The sequence below is a fragment of the Panthera leo genome, chromosome A2 (assembly GCF_018350215.1).
Source record: "Panthera leo isolate Ple1 chromosome A2, P.leo_Ple1_pat1.1, whole genome shotgun sequence".
NCBI lineage: Eukaryota > Metazoa > Chordata > Mammalia > Carnivora > Felidae > Panthera > Panthera leo.
In genome coordinates this window covers 59,436,888-59,457,403 of record NC_056680.1, presented here as the reverse complement: position 1 = coordinate 59,457,403, position 20,516 = coordinate 59,436,888, and the positions used below count along the sequence as shown (strand labels likewise).

Genomic DNA, 20,516 nt, shown 5'->3' with positions numbered 1-20,516 from the left:
GCAGACGTGGGGCTCAGTCTCATGAAACCATGAAATCATAATCTGAACCAAAATCAAGATTTGGGCGCTTAGCTGACTGAGTCACCAGGCACCCTGGCAGCAAAATCATTCTTAAAAAGTGAAATAAGGGGCACTTGGGTGGCTCAGTCAGTTAAGCGTCTGACTCTTGGCTCAGGTCATGATCTCATGGTTGGTAAGACTGAGCCCCACAATGGGCTCTCTATTGTCAGCGTGGAGCCTGCTTTGCAATTCTCTCTCTCCCTCTCTGCTTCTCACCTGCTCTTGCTCTCTCTCCCTCTCAAAATAAATAAACTTTAAAAAGTGTTTTTAAGTGAAAGAAAAAGAAAGACTTTCTCAGAAAAACAAAAATTGAGGAAATTTTTTGACATTACTTGCTTTGTCTTGGAGACCCTGACACCCTCATGTTTATAGACACAGATATATACTAGATATAGAGGGGAGGAATACAGATACATAAATATAGATATGTAGATATACATGCATATATAGAGAGAATGATAGGTATAGATATATTTTCTGCTCTGTCAGCTGGGAGAGCCAAGAAGCAATACAACACGAGTGAAAATGAGCACACTTAGCACCCATATCTTGGTTTCTAATTCCATTCTCCAATAAAAGGAAACAAGAATCCTAGGAGAAATGCCTGATTCCAGGGCTGTGGCAGGGAATATACAAGAACATCTTGTAGTGCCACAAAGTAAGGAAGAGTTTGTAAAAGGATGGGGGCATGTCAAATGTATACAAGATACAACTGAAAGAGTTTTCAATAGACAAAGCTTAAACAATCTGAGGGAAAAAATAAATTAGTATTGGATTTAACCCAAGTATAAGAAAAATATCTCTAACTCCATACTGTTATAAATAAATGACTGAATAAATAAATAAATGGGGGAAGAGAGACAACTCTCCATGCAGAAGAATTTTAAATAATTTAGGTAAATACTCTTGTTTTCAGGAGCCTTAAACACGGGCTGCATATAGTAGCTTCCTTCCAAAGAATACAATAAGGAAATGGGAGGAAAAGAGTAAGTTCACAATACAGACACCCGACAAGTATGAACTCAGCCAGGTGATTATGGTCAACATCAACAGTGATACGTCATGTTGATAGCATGCTCCCTTTATATGTGAGGAAAATGCCACTTTATCTCTGTATTTTCTCAAACCCATACCCCTTACTAATTATGAGGGAAAACATCAGATAAATCTTCACTGAAGGACAGTTTTAAAGGGGGCCAAGATGGCTGAGCACCATGGAAGTTCTCAGCTTCTGAAATGCAGCTAGATCAGCTCCAAATCATTTTGCACACCTAGGAAATTGATCTGAGGATTAACACAACAATCTGCATAACTTGAGCCTCAGAATTCAGCAGGTACACACTCCAGAGAGGTGAACTGAAAGAGAGAGAAGCCATGGAGGGTAGGGAGCTGTTTCTGCAGAGAGAAGACAGAGAAGGGTAGGGGGAGAGTGTGGTATAATGGGAGAGTACAGGCAAAGCACTCCCTGCCAAAGTGCTGGAGAGAAAGAGAAAGAGTGGAAACAGTCACAAGGGACTGAATAAGAATCTGTTTCCCAAAACCACTGACAGTGAGAAAGAAGAGGGTTTCAATACCATTAGGACTCTATAAATAGGGGAGTGCAGAGTCTGAAATTCTGGAGCTCAATACCCAGTGGTGTTCTGGTGAGGAAACAAGGTGAGTCCCCAGAAGCAGGCTGCGAGGTCCAAGGGGCCCATGGACCACATGGGAAAAAGCCCTTCCCCTGCATGGAGGTCATTTTGTAGAAGCCATATTGACTCTCCATAGGCAAAGGTTCCAGCAGACCCAGAGAACAGCCACATTTGCTGATATTAGAACAAAGACACCAGAGTGTGGTAAAACCTGGCACCAGCTGTGTATTGTGATTTGCCATAATCTCCAAACCTTTGCTGCTGTGTGATCCCACGAACTTTTTTCATGGGCAAGCCAGCACTCAGCCATTGCTCAGCAAGACCCTCCCCCAGAGGGTCAAACTGGGTCCAAGCTGCAGGGTTCTCAGAAATGATGGATTTGGAAACATAGCCTCATCTGAGATAAAATTTGGGAGGGAGGTGCTGCCTCACAGGTTGATGGCTTGAACATGGACATTGTAGAAGTGGGGCATGGACAGAAGCCTAAGACAAAAAGAGGGGTGCTGGATTGCAGGTCAGTGAGAGCAGAGTTCCTGTGCCAGAAACTAGAAAACTGGGTGACACCATTTTCACCTCTCCCACACAGGCTCATACACATGCTCACACACCAGAGCCATCCACCCCAGGAAGCTAAGCAGCACCATCTAGTGGAGAACAGAGCTGTAACACCAAGCCCTGCCCAGCTGCGCCCACCACGCACACACCCTAGAGGACCACCACAAGTCTCTCCACCTGCTTAGTGTATGAACTATCGCGTGCTTCATAGTTTCAGTTCTGGGGAAACTGGATGTAATTCCATTCAGCTTTCATTCTGTTTGCTGGTTCATCTATTCAGGGTTTTTTTTGTTTTTGTTTTTTGCTTTTGTTTAAATTGTTTTTTATTCCTCTTTTTCTCCTTTCTTTTCTTGTATAGAGAAAGAGAAAATTTTGTCTTTATTTTTCTTTTTTGAAAAAATTTTAATTCTTTTTGCTACTTTTTTTGGTAAATTTATTATATTTCGCTTTCTTTATTTCACTTAATTCTATTTTATTGCAGATAATTTTTAAAGTTTTTAAACTTTTTCTTACATTTTTTTCTTTTCTTTCTCTTTCTTTTCTATCCTACCAAACTCCTTTCAACAATCAGACCAAACACACCTAGTATCTAACTCCCTTTTTAAAATTTTTTCTGTTGTTTTAATTTCTTAGTTTTTAATCTTTATTTTATAAATTATTTTTATTTATCCAAATGACAAAACAAAGGAATTCACCGCACCCCCCCAAAAAAAATAACAGGAAGAATTGACAGTCAGGGTTTTAAATCAACACAGATACAAGCAAGATGTCTGAAATAGAATTTAGAACCATCATAGCAAGAATACTAGCGGGGGTTGAAAAAAGCATAGAATCCCTTTCTGTGGAGATAAAAGAAGTAAAATCTAGTCAGGATGAAATAAAAAATGCTATAGCTGAGATGCAATCTTTTTTTTTTTTAATTAAAAATTTTTTTTCAATGTTTATTTTTTGCAGAGAGAGAGAGAGAGAGAGGGAGAGAGAGAGAGAGAGAGCCAGGGCAGGGGAGGGGCATAGAGAGAGGGAGACAGAGAATCCAAAGAACTGTGAGATCATGACCTGAGCCGAAGTTGGACGCTCAACCAACTGAGCCACCCAAGTGCCCCACAAGATACAATTTTGAATGGATGCCACAGCAGCAAGGTTGGACGAAGCAGAACAGTGAATCAGTGATATAGAAGACAAAATTATGGAGAATAATGAAACAGAAAAAAAGATGGAAACTAAGGGAAAGAGCGTGGTACAAGAATTAGAGAACTCATTTATTAAAAAGGAATAAAACCTGAATCAGGAGTCCCACTGAGGGACAGATTACAAAATACCTGACCAGTATTCCTAAAAATTGTTAACATCATCAAAATCAAAGCAAGTCTGAGAAATTATCACAGTCTAGAGGAGACCTAATGACTAAATGTAATGTGGCATCCCAATGGGGTACTGGGACAGTACACAGAGACATTACACAGAAAAATAAGGAAATCCGAATAAAGTAGATGAATTTTAATGATCAATAATGTAGCAATATTGGATCCCTGATTGTGACAAATGTACCATACTAATGAAGGATGTTAATAATGAGGTGACTAGATATGGAGTATGTGGGAATGCTCTGTATTATCTTCACAAAGTTTTGGAAATCTAAAACTATTATAAAATAAAAAGTTTATGAAAAATAATAGTCCTCTACTACTTTGTGATGAGTAAATGGGACAATTCATAAATAATAGTTAAATGTAGTTTTATTACTTTTATTTATTATTATTATTATTATTATTATTATTATTATTATTTACTGGCTACTTAGAGTTTATTTTCCACTTGGTACAAGGCACACATGCTTACAGAATGTCAGGAAGGCTTGTGTGTGACTTGGATAGTAAAGAGTGGGGTTCTCTCAACTGCCTTTTTGGTGTTTTGCTGTTTCGATATAAAAGATCCCAACTGCTTTTGCTTGCTGCAGCCTGCCTATCTGAAGGGAGGGAAGCAAAGGGGCTCTGATGAGCCATGTGCTTCCTGAAGCCTGGTGGCTGGTGGTGGCCACTCAGGACTGGAGCCCAGTGTAGGCATTGCCAAGCTGGCCACACAGCTGCTTCCTAATGGTTTCCAGAGCCAAGTCACACATCATTATGCTACTGGTAGCCTGAGGAGATTCTGAGAATTCTGGGGACTCCAACACTGTAGTCATGAATGGGAGAGTGGACTTCCTGAAAAAAAAGCTTGGCCACCTTGGTCAGCCTTGGGGAGACAGGGATGGTGAGGGATGGCTTCCCCAAGATACTCTGCACTTCCACAGGAGCTGTTATTGAAAATGGAACCCATGCGGTGCATACCACCTTGATCACATCTGATCTTATATGATCTTGGAAGATAAGCAGGGTCAGGCCTGGTTAGTACTTGAATGAGAGACTAGTGTAATTTTAATTGTCTGTTTACTTTGTCTTCCCCAAAGCACTTACAGTCTCGGAATTATATCTGTTTTGTCCCCTACTAAAATCATAACTCCAGCACAATGCCTACTAAGTGCTCAATTTGTTGATGCCACTAATGAATACATGACCTCACATTGTGGTTCTCATTAACACAAATTCTGAGCCACAACCTCCATCCTCCACTTCTAGCAGGTATTTGAGTTTTCTGAGCTCCAAAGAGGACCTTACATTTGTTTTTGATATATTTCATCTGGTTTCAATGTGACAAGAGTCCAGCTCCACAAAGGGCCTTTACACCCTGATTTTTCAGCCAGTGTGTTCCCATCCTCCCAGCTTTACTGCATTCTTAAGAGGTATCAGTTGGCTGTATAGCACACATATGTAGCAGTGTTGAATAGCCTAGTGTAAAGGACAGAGCCAAGAACACACAAGTGAGCTTTGGGCAGATGCTGGTATCTATTATTGTATATGCTTTTGGTAGTATTATTCATTCTGTGGTGGATCTTTAATTCTTAATTCTGCATTTTGGATGTAAGAAAGCCAAGGTATTTTTTTTTCATAAGCCTGTTGCAGTCCAGCTCTCACAGTGAGATGTGTGTTTTCCCTCTACTTCTCCAGAATCCCTTTTCATTCTCCTCTATCTTGTGTCCTAGCAGGCTAGATTTCGTGGACTATATTAAAGTCATTTATACTGTAAAGTCACTCGCCTTTGGACCTCTGGTTTTATTTGGCCAATAGAAGATTTTGGTAGGAGACTGGAAGTTAAGAAGAAAGAGATTACGGTATTTATCCTCTTGCTTCCTCACTGCTGGCCCACAGGTTGGGAGGACTGTGTTTGTATTCCAATGGTCACAGCTCCTATCATGAAACCCTCTCTAAAGCTGAAAACTGCCAGGTTCCTTCTTCTTGCCTCTGTAGGCTCAGCCTCCCAACTCTTGTGAGTCTCAAGGTGCCATGACATTCTTTATTGATCCTCCCTGTCCCAACCCTTGTATATAGACCCCTCATTAAACTCTCTTCAGTTGTCCATCTATATTGTGCCATCTGTGTCCTGTGGGGCCTTGGCTAACACACTGGGTCTCTGACATCTCCTAAGCTGCCTGCCTAGAGACACTGCTCAAAGAAGAAATGAGGAAGAGCTTAAGTTTGTTGCTTCTGATTTTTTGTTGTGTTGTTGTTGTCGTTGCTGTTGTTGTTATTGCCTCTGTTCTTAATGCTGTATTTAAGAAGCATGACAAAGAGTCCCACAAGCTCCTTGGTCCACAAATTGAATAAAATACTTTGTCTCCTTTTCATCCTTCTCTTTCTTTTCCTCTTTCTCTTCTCTGTCCTCTTTCCTCTCTTTCTCCTCCTCCTCTGCCTCATCCTGTCCCTTCTTCTTATTTTTGAATTAGGATATTTCCCAGTATTCAATCCCAGAATCACAGACCAAACTCAGCTAGTTCAGGAGAATAAGGTCATTAGTTGAGCATTAGGAGAATCTGGCTCATTAGTTGGGTCTCTGTCCCCAACAAGAGGATCTGTGTGTGGATGGAAAAGTTGGAAGCAGAATCAAAGGTAAAGAATCAGAGTTCTTAATGCTCTTGAAGTAACATCAAGAAAATGACAGAATAGAAAGACCCAGATCCTTCTTCCTCCCAAAAAACCACTAACTCAATAATACATGAGCCAATCCCCTTTGTGAGAAATCCAGAGAAAACCAGTTAAAAGGCTCCTATACCTCTGACAAGTGTAAAACCAGCTGAATTGAAGCCATTAGGAAATTTGTGGCACCCTCTTGCCATACTGTCTGTCCCCTGGTACAGCACTATGTGATTGGGAGGAAATTCCAAGCTCCCAGCTTTGTACTGGGGAGGGAAAGACAAGCATGGACCACATGTCCAATGTTCTGATCTTTCAGGAGGGCTGCTCAAGGGTCTGGTTTCTGTCTTACCAGTCTCAGAGTACTGATGGGACCTGGCATATTCCAGATGCCTGGCAACCATTGGAAAACAAAACATCTGGGCGATGTGCTGCTGCTCCAGAGGATCCATGGTACAGGAGCCAAAGGCTAACACAGCTCAGCAGCCTCTCCTCCCTCAAGGGGGATGAGAAGAGTGGAATGTGGAATATGCATCCAGTATTCCAACTTTGGGGGGTTACTCAATGGGCTGGTCTCTGTCTAGTCTGACTTAGGGTAGTGACAGGACCCAAAATACTCTAGATGCCTGAAGTCTGTTAGGAACAAGAAAAGAGCTGGGCATCATTCTACTTCATAGAACTTGTGATACAACAGACAGACACCAGAGGGAGCAAAAGATTATGAGCTCCTGAACAAACAAACCAAGAAACACTCAGCAAGTTCCTCAAATTAGAAATTTACATGTACAAGTCCAAAGAAGACACATCCACAGAAAATGTTTGAGAGGCCTCCAGGATCTCTTGCCGGGCTTATGGGTAAAGATCTTTCCCTGTACAAAGTCAGTCTGTAAAGACTTGGAGGGGTGGTTATTTTTTCAAATGCACAAATACAAACCCAAAGTTACAAGAAACATGAAGAAATCACCCCATCAAAGGAATAAAATAAAACTCCATAAATTGGCCCTGAAGAAACAGATGTATGAATTACCTGACAATGAAATCACAATAACCATCATAAAGATGCTCAACAAACTCAGGAAGATGATATATGAATAAAATGAGAATTCCGCAAAGAGATAGAAAATATAAAAAAAGAACCAAGCAGAAATTTGGGGGCTGAAGAATGCAATGACTAAAGTGAACAATTCACCAGAAGCGTTCAACAAAAGACTCGATCAAGCATAAGAAAGAATCTGTGAACTTGTAGACAAGTCATCTGAAATGACGAAGCCTGTGAAGCAAAAAGAAAAATTATAAAAAGGGAGAAGAAAGACTAAAAGGCTTATGGGAGACCATCAATGGACCAATATATACATTGTGAGAATTTCAGAAGAAGAAAGAGAGAAAGGGAAGAAAGGTTATTTTTAAAAAAATAATGGCCAGTGATGCCTGGGTGGCTCTGTTGGTTGAGTGTCCAAATTCAGCTCAGGTCATGATCTCGTTGTTGACGAGTTCAAGCCCCACATCTGGCTCTGTGCTGACAGCTCAGAGCCTGGAGCCTGCTTTAGATTCTGTGTCTTCCTCTCTCTCTATCCCTCCCCTGTTCATGCTTTGTCTCCCTCTGTCTAAATAAACATTTAAAAAATAATAATAATGGCCAGAAATGTCCCAAATCTAGGGAAAGATTCAGACATATTTAAATCCAAATAATTTCCAAATAAGATGAACTAAATGGACTACCAATAAGAGCCAAAGTATGGAGAGAGCCCAAATGTCCATCAATGGATGAATGGATAAAGAAGATGTGGTATATATATACAATGGAGTATTACTTGGCGATCAAAAAGAATGAAATCTTAACCATTTGCAACTACATGGAGGGAAGTAGAGGATATTATGATAAGTGAAATTAGAGAAAAACAAATATCATAGGACTTCCCTCATATGGGGGCTTTAAGATACAAAACAGATGAACATAAGGGAAGGGAAACAAAAATAATATAAAAACAGGAAGGGGGACAAAACATAAGAGACTCTTAAATATGGAGAACAGAGGGTTACTGGAGGAGTTGTGAGAGGAGGGATGGGCTAAATGGGTAAGGGGCATTAAGGATTCTATTCCTGAAATCACTGTTGCACTATATGCCAACTAACTTGGATGTACATTCTAAAAATAAATTTAAAAAAAAAAGATGAACTAAATGAAGTCCACACAAAGCATTATAATCAAATTGTCAAAAGTCAAATCCAAAGAGAAAATTTGAAAAGCAGAAATAAAAAAGCAATTTGTTACATACGAGGGGACCTCCATAACAGTCTCAGTAGATTTCTAGCAAGAACATTGCAAGACAGCAAGGAATATTTCTTTCAAAGTACTAAAAAAAAAAAGAAACTGCCAACCAAGAATACTAAATCCACAAAAACTGTCCCTTAAACATTAAGAAGAGATATTTCCCTAAAAAACAAAAGCTAAGGAAGTGCATCACCAAGATACCTTCGTTACAAGAAATGCTAAAGGGAGTCCTTCCAGGTGAAATTAAAAGATGCTAAAGAACAACATGAAAGCATATGGAGATATAAAGCTCACTGGTAAAGGTAAGTATATGGACAAATACAGAACACTGTAATACTGTAACAGTACATAAACAACTTTAAATTCTGGAACAGAAATTAAAGGACAAAATAATTTTTTAAAACTATATGTTAATGGACACAATATAAAAAGATGTAAGTTATAATATCAATAACGAAGTGTGAGGGGGAGAGGTAAAATAGTGGAATTTTTGTATAAAATTAAACTTAAGTTGTTATCAGCTTAAAATAGAATGTTTTATATAAACCCCATGGTAACCAAAGAAAATACTTATGGAAGATACACAAAAGAAAATGAGAAAAATCAAAGCATTTCGCTACAAAAAAAAAATCAATAAAACACAAGAAGAGATGACAAAAGAGACAAAAGAGCTACAAGACATAAATCAATTCTTAAAAATGGTAATATTAGGAGCGCCTGGGTGGCTCAGTCAGTTAAGTGTCCGACTTCAGCTCAGATCATGATCTCACAGCTTGTGGGTTCAAGCCCCACATTGGGCTATGTGCTGACAGCTCAGAGCCTGGAGCTGCTTCAGATTCTGTGTCTCCCTCTTTCTCTCTGCTCCTCCCCCACTCATGCTCTGTCTCTCTTTCTCAAAAATAAAGAAACATTAAAAAAAATTAATGAAAATGGTAATAGTAGTCCTTCCCTATCAATAATTACCTCAAGTGAAAATGGATTAAACTTCCTAATCAAAAGATAGAGTGGCTGAATGGATTTTAAAAAAAGATAAAACAAGATACAACAATATGCTGTCTAGAAGAGACTCACTTCATGTTCAAGGACACACATAGGCTGAAAGTGAAAGAATGGAAAAAAGGTAGTTTGTGAAAATGGTAACTAAAGGAGAGCAAAGGTGGCTATACTTGTATTAACAGAATCAATTTTAAGGCAAAAACTGTCACAAGAGAAAAGGAGGGACATTATATAATGATAGAAGGCCCAATTCACCAGGAAGATATAATAATTATAAATATATATGAATTCAACATCAGACCACTTAAATTTATAAAGCAAACATTAACAAAACAGAAGAAATAGAATCACTAGACATCGAGGGAAGATGGCGGTGTAGGAGGACGCTGGGCTCACTGCACGTCCTGCTGATCACTTAGATTCCACCTACACCTGCCTAAATAACCCAGAAAACCGCCAGAAGACTAGCAGAATGGAGTCTCCAGAGCCAAGCACAGATGAGAGGCCCACAGAAGAGGGTAGGAAGGGCGGCGAGGCAGTGCATACTACACGGATTGGCGGGAGGGAGCCAGGGCAGAGGGGCGGCCCGCCGGCCAAGCAGAGCCCCCGAGTCTGGCTGGCAAAAGCAGAGGGGCCGGATGGAGTGTGTTCAGACAGCAAGTGGGACTTGACATCTGGAAGGTTATAAGCTAACAGCTCTTCTCGGAGAACGGGAGGGCTGGAGGACAACAGGAGGGAGAGTTGTTGAGCCCTGGAGGACAGAGCTCAGCTTGGCGGGGAACAAAGGCGCTCATCAGCACCATCTCCCTCGCCCATCCCCCAGCCAAAATCCCAAAGGGAACGAGTTCCTGCCAGGGAACTTGCTTGCACCACACACCCAACGCTGTGCTTCTGTGGATCCACCCCTCCAGAGGAGGGTCTGACTCCCTCCGGCTGCCACAGGGCCCCTCCCAAAGCGCATCATGGAAGGAGAAGCGAGCTGAGCCTGCCCCTCCCGCCCCCGTGCATCATGCTGATCCACCCCAGCTAATAGGCCAGATCCCCACCCAAGACTGGCAGTGTGCAAGTAGCCCAGATGGGCCATGCCACCCCACAAGGAATCCCGCCCCTAAAAAAGGGAAGAGAAGGCACACTCCAGTCTGACTGTGGCCCCAGCGGTGGGCTGGGAGCAGACATCAGGTCTGACTGCGGCCCCGCCCACCAACGCAAGTTATTCAGGACAGCACAGGGGAAGTGCCCCGCAGGTCCTCACCACTCCAGGGACTATCCAAAATGACCAAATAGAAGAATTTCCCTCAAAAGAATCTCCAGGAAATAACAACAGCTAACAAACTGATCAAAAATGATTTAAACAATATAACAGAAAGTGAATTTAGAATAAGAGTCATAAAATTAATCGCTGGGCTTGAAAACAGTATAAAGGACAGCAGAGAATCTATTGCTACAGAGATCAAGGGACTAAGGAACAGCCAGGAGGAGCTAAAAAATGCTATCAATGAGCTGCAAAATAAAATGGAGACAACCACAGCTCGGATTGAAGAGGCAGAGGAGAGAATACGTGAACTAGAAGACAAAATTATGGAAAAAGAAGCTGAGAAAAAGAGAGATAAAAAAATCCAGGAGTATGAGGCGAAAATTAGAGAACTAAGTGATGCACTAAAGAGAAATAATATACGTATAATTGGTATTCGAGAGGAGGAAGAGAGAAAAAAAAGGTGCTTAAGGTGTACTTGAAGAAATAATAGCTGAGAACTTCCCTGATCTGGGGAAGGAAACAGGCATTGAAATCTAAGAGGCACAGAGAACTCGTTCAGACGTAACTTGAATTGATCTGCATGACATATCATAGTGAAACTGGCAAAATACAAGGATAAAGAGAAAATTCTGAAAGCAGCTAGAAATAAACGTGCTCTAACATATAAAGGGAGACCTATAAGACTTGTGACCGATCTCTCTACTGAAACTTGGCAGGCCAGAAAGGAATGGCAGGAGATCTTCAATGTGATGAACAGAAAAAAATATGCAGCGGAGAATCCTTTATCCAGCAAGTCTGTCATTCAGAATAGAAGGAGAGATAAAGGTCTTCCCAAACAAACAAAAACTGAAGGAATTCGCACCACTAAACCAGCCCTACAAGAGATCCTAAGGGGGATCCTGTGAGACAAAGTACCAGAGACATTGCTACAAGCATGAAACCTACAGACATCACAATAACTCTAAACCCATATCTTTCTATAATAACACTGAATGTAAATGGACTAAATGCGCCAACCAAAAGACATAGGGTATCAGAATGGGTAAAAAAACAAGACCCATCTATTTTCTGTCTACAAGAGACTCATTTTAGACCTCAGGACACCTTCAGATTGAGAGTGAGGGGATGGAGAACTATTTATCATGCCACTGGAAGTCAAAAGAAAGCTGGAGTAGCCATATTTATATCAGACAAACTAGACTTTCAATTAAAGGCTGTAACAAGAGATGAAGAAGGGCATAATATAATAATCACAGGGTCTATCCATCAGGAAGAGCTAACAATTATAAATGTTTATGCGCCGAATACGGGAGCCCCCAAATATATAAAACAATTACTCATAAACATAAGCAACCTTATTGATAAGAATGTGATAATTGCAGGGGACTTTAACACTCCACTTACAGAAATGGATAGATCATCTAGACACACGGTCAATAAAGAAACAAGGGCCCTGAATGATACATTGGATCAGATGGATTTGACAGATATATTTAGAACTCTACATCCCAAAGCAACGGAATATACTTTCTTCTCGAGTGCACATGGAACATTCTCCAAGATAAATCACATACTGGGTCACCAAACAGCCCTTCATAAGTATACAAGAATTGAAATCATACCATGCATACTTTCAGACCACAATGCTATGAAGCTTGAAATCAACCACAGGAAAAAGTCTCGAAAACCTCCAAAAGCATGGAGGTTAAAGAACACCCTACTAAAGAATGAGTGGGTCAACCAGGCAATTAGAGAAGAAATTAAAAAATATATGGAAACAAACGAAAGTGAGAATACAACAATCCAACCACTTTGGGATGCAGCAAAGGCAGTCCTGAGAGGAAAATACATTGCAATCCAGGCCTATCTCAAGAAACAAGAAAAATCCCAAATACAAAATCTAACAGCACACCTAAAGGAAATAGAAGCAGAACAGCAAGGATAGCCTAAACCCAGCAGAAGAAGAGAAATGATAAAGATCAGAGCAGAAATAAACACTATAGAATCTAAAGAAACTGTAGAGCAGATCAACGAAACCAAGAGTTGGTTTTTTGAAAACATAAACAAAATTGATAAATCTCTAGCTAGGCTTCTCAGAAAGAAAAGGAAGATGACCCAAATAGATAAAATCATGAATGAAAATGGAATTGAGACAACCAATCCTTCAGAGATACAAGCAATGATCAGGGAATACTATGAAAAATTGTATGCCAACAAACTGGACAACCTGGAAGAAATGGACAAATTCCTAAACACCCACACGCTTCCAAAACTCAATCAGGAGGAAATAGCAAGCTCGAACAGACCCATAACCAGCAAAGAAATTGAATCAGTCATCAAAAATCTCCCAACAAATAAGAGTCCAGGACCAGATGGCTTCCCAGGGGAGTTCTACCAGACGTTTAAAGCAGAGATAATACCTATCCTTCTCAAGCTATTCCAAGAAATAGAAAGGGAAGGAAAACTTCCAGACTCATTCTATGAAGCCAGTATTACTTTGATTCCTAAACCAGACAGAGACCCAGTAAAAAAAGAGAACTGCAAGCCAATATCCTTGATGAATATGGATGCAAAAATTCTCAATAAGATACTAGCAAATCGAATTCAACAGCATATAAAAAGAATTATTCACCATGATCAAGTGGGATTCATTCCTGGGATGCAGGGCTGGTTCAACATTCGCAAATCAATCAATGTGACAGATCACATTAAGTAAAGAAAAGATAAGAACCATATGATCCTGTCAATCGATGCAGAAAAGGCCTTTGACAAAATTCAGCAACGCTTCTTAATAAAAACCCTCGAGAGTTCAAAAAAGAAAGAAAGAAAGAAAGAAAGAATGGTCAACTAGGAAATTAGAGAAGAAATTAAAAACTATAACCCTCGAGAGTTCAAAAAAGAAAGAAAGAAAGAAAGAATGGTCAACCAGGAAATTAGAGAAGAAATTAAAAACTGTATGGAAACAAATGAAAATGAAAAGACAACAATCCAAACGCTTTGGGATGCAGCGAAGGCAGTCTGGAGAGGAAAATACATTGCAATCCAGGCCTATCTCAACAAACAAGAAAAATCCCAAATGCAAAATCTAACAGCATACCTAAAGGAACTAGAAGCAGAACAACAAAGACACCCCAAAACCAGCAGAAGAAGAGAAATAATAAAGATCAGAACAGAAATAAACAACAGAGAATCTAAAAAAACTGTAGAGCAGATCAATGAAACCAAGAGTCGGGCTTTTGAAAAAATAAACAAAATTGATAAACCTCTAGCCAGGCTTCTCAAAAAGAAAAGGGAGAAGACCCAAAAAAATAAAGTCATGAAGGAAAATGGAATTATGACAACCAATCCCTCAGAAATACAAGCAATTATCAGGGAATACTATGAAAAATTATATGCCAACAAACTGGACAACCTGGAAGAAATGGACAAATTCCTAAGCACCCACACACTTCCAAAACTCAAACAGGAAGAAACAGAATATTTGAACACACCCATAACCAGTGAAGAAATTGAATCAGTTATCACAAATCTCCCAATAAATAAGAGTCTAAGACCAGATGGCTTCTCTGGGGGATTCTGCCATACATTTAAAGCAGAAATAATACCTATCCTTCTCAAGCTGTTCCCAAAAATAGAAAGGGAAAGAAAACTTCCAGACTCATTCTATGAAGCCAGCATTACTTTGATTCCCAAACCAGACAAAGACCCAGCAAAAAAAGAGAACTACAGGTCAATATCCCTGATGAATACGGATGCAAAAATTCTCAACAAAATACTAGCAAATCGAATTCAACAGTGTAAAAAAAGAATTATTCACCATGTTCAAGTGGGATTCATTCCTGGGCTGCAGGGCTGGTTCAATATTTGCAAATCAATCAATGTGATACATCACATTAATAAAAGAAAAGATAACAACATGTCAATCCTGTCAATCGATGCAGAAAAAGCATTTGACAAAATTCAGCATCCTTTCTTAATAAAGACCCTCGAGAAAGTCGGGTTAGAAGGAACATACTTAAACATCATAAAAGCCATTTATGAAAAGCCCACAGCTAATATCATCCTCAATGGGGAAAAACTGAGAGCTTTCCCCCTGAAATCAGGAACACTACAGGGATGTCCACTCTCACCGCTGTTGTTTAACATAGTGTTGGAAGTTCTAGCATCAGCAATCAGACAACAAAAGGAAATCAAAGGCATCAAAATTGGCATGGATGAACTCAAGCTTTCACTTTTTGCAGATGACATGATATCATACATGGAAAACCCAATAGGCTCCACCAAAAGTCTGCTAGAACTGATACATGAATTCAGCAAAGTCGCAGGACACAAAATTAATGTACAGAAATCAGTTGCATTCTTATACACTAACAATGAAGCAACAGAAAGAGAATAAAAGAAACTTATCCCATTCACAACTGCACCAGGAATCACAAACTACCTAGGAATAAACCTAACCAAAGATGTAAAAGATCTGTATGCTGAAAACTATAGAAAGCTTATGAAGGAAATTGAAGAACATACAAAGAAATGGAAAAACATTCTGCGCTCATGGATTGGAAGAATACATTGTTAAAATGTCAATGCTACCCAAAGCAATCTACACATTCAATGCAATCCCAATCAAAATTGCACCAGCATTCTTCTCAGATCTAGAACAAGCCATCCTAAAAATTGTATAGAACCACAAAAGGCCCCGAATAGCCAAAGTAATATTGAAGAAGAGGACCAAAGTGGGAGGCATCACAATCCCAGACTTTAGCCTCTACTACAAAGCTGTCATCATCAAGACAGCATGGTATTGGCACAAAAACAGACACATAGACCAATGGAATAGAAGACAGACTCCAGAATTGGACCCACAAAAGTATGGCCAACTAATCTTTGACAAAGCAGGAAAGAATATCCAAGGGAAAAAAACACAGTCTCTTTAACAAGTGGTACTAGGAGAACTGGACAGCCACATGCAGAAGAATGAAACTAGACTACTGTCTTACACCATTCACAAAAATAAACTCAAAATGGATGAAGGAGCTGAATGTGAGACAGGAAACCATCAAAACCCTAGAGGAGAGAGCAGGAAAAACCTTCTCTGACCTCAGCTGCGGCAATTTCTTACTCGACACATCTCCAAAGGCAAGAGAATTAAAAGCAAAAGTGAACTATTGGGACCTCATGAAGATAAAACGCTTCTGCACTGCAAAGGAAACAATCAACAAAACTAAAAGCCAACCAAGAAATGGGAAAAGATATTTGCAAATGACATATTGGACAAAGAGCTAGTATCCAAAATCTATAAAGAGCTCACCAAACTCCACACCCGAAAAACAAATAATCCAGTGAAGAAATGGGCAGAGGACATGAATAGTCACTTCTCTAAAGAAGCCATCCTGATGGCCAACAGGCACATGAAAAGACGCTCAATGTCACTCCTCATCAGGGTAATACAAATATAAACCACAATGAGATACCACGTCACCCCAATCAGAGTGGCTAAAATGAACGCATCAGGAGACTATAGATGCTGGAGAGGATGTGGAGAAACGGGAACCCTCTTGCAATGTTGGTGAGATTGCAAACTGATGCAGCCACTCTAGAAAGCAGTGTGGAAGTTCCTCAAAAAATTAAAAATAGATCTACCCTATGACCCAGCAATAGCACTGCTAGGAATTTACCCAAGGGATACAGGAGTGCTGATGCATAGGGGCACTGTACCCCAATGTTTACAGCAGCACTTTCAACAATAGTCAAATTATGGAAAGAGCCTAAATGTCCACCAAAGAAAATGTGGTTTATATATACACAATGGAATACTACTTGGCAACGAGAAAGAATGAAATATGGCCCTTTGTAGCAACATGGATGGAACTGGAGAGTGTTAGGCTAAGTGAAGTAAGTCATACAGAGAAAGATACCATATGTTTTCACTCCTATGTGGATCCTGAGAAACTTAACAGAAGACCATGGGGGAGGGGAAGGGGAAAAGGTTATAGAGAGGGAAGGAGGCAAACCATCAGAGACTCTTAAGAACTTAGAATAAACTGAGGGTTTTGGGGGGTAGAAGGGAGGTGAAAGTGGTTGATGAGCACTGAGGAGGGCACCTTTTGGGATGAGCACTGGGTGTTGTATGGAAACCAATGTGACAATAAATTTCATATTTTAAAAAAAACGACTCTTTGGCTGATTATTAGTCTGTCTCCTCCTTCAGCTCTTATCAAAAAAAATTGTGGGGTGCCTAGGTGGCTCAGTCCGTTAAGCATCCGAGTTTGGTTCAGGTCATGAACTCACTGCTGGTGAGTTTGAGCCCCACATCGGGTTCTGTGCTGACAGCTCACAGCTTGGAGCCTGATTTGGATTCTGTGTCTGTCTCTCTTCCCCTCCCCTGCCCAAGCTCTGTCTCTGTCTCAATCTCTTTCAAATATAAATAAGCATTTAAAAAATTTTTTTAAATTTGTTAAGAATGTAGAATTCATATGTTTTTTATCATAATAAAAACAAAAGGATATATGGTCTGAAGTATTCTCAAAACAAAAAGTCAGCTTTATCTTCATCCTCCATCAACCTCAGTTCAGAAGCTCTAGACAGCCCTGGGTTGTCCTCAGGACATCATTTTCTCAGATGTCTGATTCTTCTTCTGAGCATAATAAAAACCATTGATTTTATAATTCATACTCACCACCCACACAAGTCAGAGTGAGGTATAAGACACCTGTAGTGCCCAAGGTTTCCAAGCACAGAGGCTCAATTCAGCTTTTATATGTGTGGTAGGTTGAAAAACTGTCCACAAGACTTCCCACCCCCCTTCTGTAGTCCCAGCCTTGAGATGTGACTGCAGCACCTGCCACTGGGAGATGGTGTCCATTTCCTTAATAGGGTCAACTCCATGACTTGATTTGGCTGATACATGTAGTGGATATGATGTGCTCACTTGAACCTTCTGCTTCCTAGGCCCCTACCATGACCATATGAACAAACCTGCACTGGACCTCTGATGGCACTGGCCATCCTGGACCAGCCAGCCCTCCAGCTGACTTGGTAACTGACTGAAAATACGTGACTCCAGCTGACATCAGTGTGGCCCAAATCAACTGAGCCCAGCCCAAACTGTTGACCCACAGAACCACGAACCTAAAAAGTAGTGGTGTTTTAAGCCACTATGTTTTGGGAAGCTTTGATACACTGCAAAAATTAACAGGTAAAATATGTACCCCCAATTCTCATTATCTCACAGTTGCTCTTCTGAATCAAACCCTCCCCAAAACCTTCCCTAGGTGGATGGCATGCAACTCCTTCTCAAATACTATTTACATGATGTTTTTTAAAAACAATTTTAAAATAAAGGAGAGGCCTGTTGTCAGGATGACTGGGCATTACTCAATTCAGCCTTGGGTGGACTTTTCAATTGGGTCAGACAGCAGCTACATTCTTGGCTCACCCCAGAGTGCAGAGGTTAGTCTCCTCCCTGTTTTTGCCCCAAAGGTCTTGGAAACATGTAAGTCTTCCCTTGTGTTCAGGGGGACTAGAGTTCACACATCCTTTTTCATCCTGGGTCCCTTTCCCTTATCAGTGCCTCCTCTGATCAGCACTGCTCACTCTACAGCCCTACCGAGGGAACCAAAATGCAGAGGGCTGTTGAGTGTTTCTCTGACATTCTCCTGCACACCTTGTCAATATCACAGCTTTGCTTAATTTCCCATGTGAATTTTTCTCTACTTGAGTGAGCTCCACAGAGTTTCCTTTGCACCTTCTTCAAGTACAAGAATCCTCTCCCCACATGTGGTATACATCTCTGCTTCTGCCTTCACAGCACCCACTTCTCCTGCCTCTACCAATAGCACTGACACTTTCCAAGGAAACAACTTTCTCCTCCCTTTCCAGAGATGTGGGTTGAATGTAGTCCTTTCAACCCTTGACGCCAGAGGTAGGCACATGACCCAGCTTTGGCCAATCAGAGCATGCCTGCTCCTGGCCAGCGATTGATTCTTATTGGGGCACATGACTCCACCAGCTCCTGTCAAATTCAAGTCTAGGACTTACGTGGAGACTGCCATGAGAACAACCACCTTTTCACTGGGAATGCTGATAACACAAATTAGAAAAGAACTACTGTGCAGGCAATGTGTCACTATGAGGAGAAATCCTCCCCCGAAATGAAGCAACAGACAATGACAATGTTAACGATGTAATTTGAGTGTTTGGAGTAACCAGCCCTGCCTAAAGAAAGTGACCATGGAACGTTTGACTTGGTTGTTCTTTTTTGTTTAAACCAGACTGAACTAAGTTACTGTTGCTTGCAAAGATGTTCTACCATATCCACATTCTTCCCTTTATACAAATTAGAACTTACTGCTGTTAAATGGAAAGCAGGAGAATACATATGAGGTTGAAGAATGGGTAACCTACTCTGCGGTGATCTCTAGCTGCCCGTTTTCTTTCCCTACACACCTTGGCTTTCACTGGAGGGAGTTGGGGCTTGTAGCAGTTTTAAAACAGAGTCACACAGTCTTTGATCCTCCTCCCACTGAGGCCTGGGTCTCAGTGCCCAGCACTTGCCCTCAAATCTGGTCAGGCTTGTGACTGCTGAAAACAATCAGGTCAATGGCATTGATGTCATGCGTCCCCCAGGCTGGGTCCACATCTACCTTGTTTCCTGGCATCAGCACTCTCAGAGCCACAAGCCACCACTTACAAGTCCAAATCCCAAAGCAGTCACTTTGGGGCCTCAACACATAGGTACCTGGTTGGCAGTAACACCTCAGCAGCCACCAGCCCTCCAGGCCCATGCACCAGGCATGACAGAGAGAGACTAGCTTGGAGGAAGATATCCCTGCCTGTCTCTTCCAGCTGCTACCAGCCCACTCACCCACTGCCATTCAAGATGATCCCCTGAGGCCTGCACATGCAGGTCTTTTATGAATCCCTGACCTGAATGATCCAAAGCATAAGAAATGATGGTTGTTTCCTGCTACTGAGTCTTGGCATTGCTTGTGACATGGCCATTGACACCTGGGGCCAGACCTCTCCAATCCCAGCCTTACCTCACAACATCCACCGATGCAGCCCCTGACTTGAAGAAATCAGTGGAGTCTTCCACCTCTAGGACACTGGGGAGAATCCGTTTCCAGGCACTCTGAAAAACAGGCATGGTGAGAACAGGGCTCCCTGCGGAACCGGGGGCATGTGTCTTCTGGGTGAGAGCAGCCCCTGCTGTGGGCTTGCCCCACCTGCTGCCAGGCTGGGCTCTGTCCACTCCACAGTGCTGCTGCTCCCAGGCTCCTGGGGTGACTGTGCCCTTGGGGAAGTAGGAGCCCAGGGAGTTCAGCTGTCCTCAGCTCCTTTGGGATCCCTACACCATTTCAGTGCAGCAGGAAGAGTATACATGCAGAGCTCAGGGCTTGGCTGTGCACCAGCTGCTCCCCAGCCCCCTTCTCACCCAGCCTCACCTTGGTGCTCTCATCCGGGTGAGGTTCCCAGAGTGATCCTGGTGTTTGGGTGTGTTGCAGTGTAGAAAGGAAAGAAAAGTGGGTGGGAGTTCTGAGGGTGAAAACAAGGTACTTTGATGGGGTTCAGGAGGCCTGGGTCTTTTTCTCACAGACAGGCCAGCTGGTTCTGTGCCCATCTGTCCCACGGCCTGCAAAAGTCAGCAGTGTCCACCAGCCAGCCTTGTGGGTGAGTGTGGAAAGGCCAGTGTGAGTGGGCAACACCATCCAGAATTCTAAGAAGGCCGTCCAGTGGATCAG

The 20,516-nt window shown here is 41.4% G+C and overlaps 1 protein-coding gene across 3 annotated transcripts in view; it reads right to left on the bottom strand.

The window, feature by feature from the left end:
- ALDH1L1 (aldehyde dehydrogenase 1 family member L1) overlaps nucleotides 1-20,516 on the bottom strand; it is a 130,437-nt gene that overhangs the window by 50,676 nt on the left and 59,245 nt on the right. For all 3 annotated transcript variants that reach the window (XM_042912831.1, XM_042912845.1, XM_042912835.1), the window contains exon 9: nucleotides 19,815-19,906. In XM_042912831.1, the coding sequence (XP_042768765.1) occupies nucleotides 19,815-19,906 (92 nt within the window). The remainder of the gene's footprint in view (nucleotides 1-19,814; nucleotides 19,907-20,516) is intronic.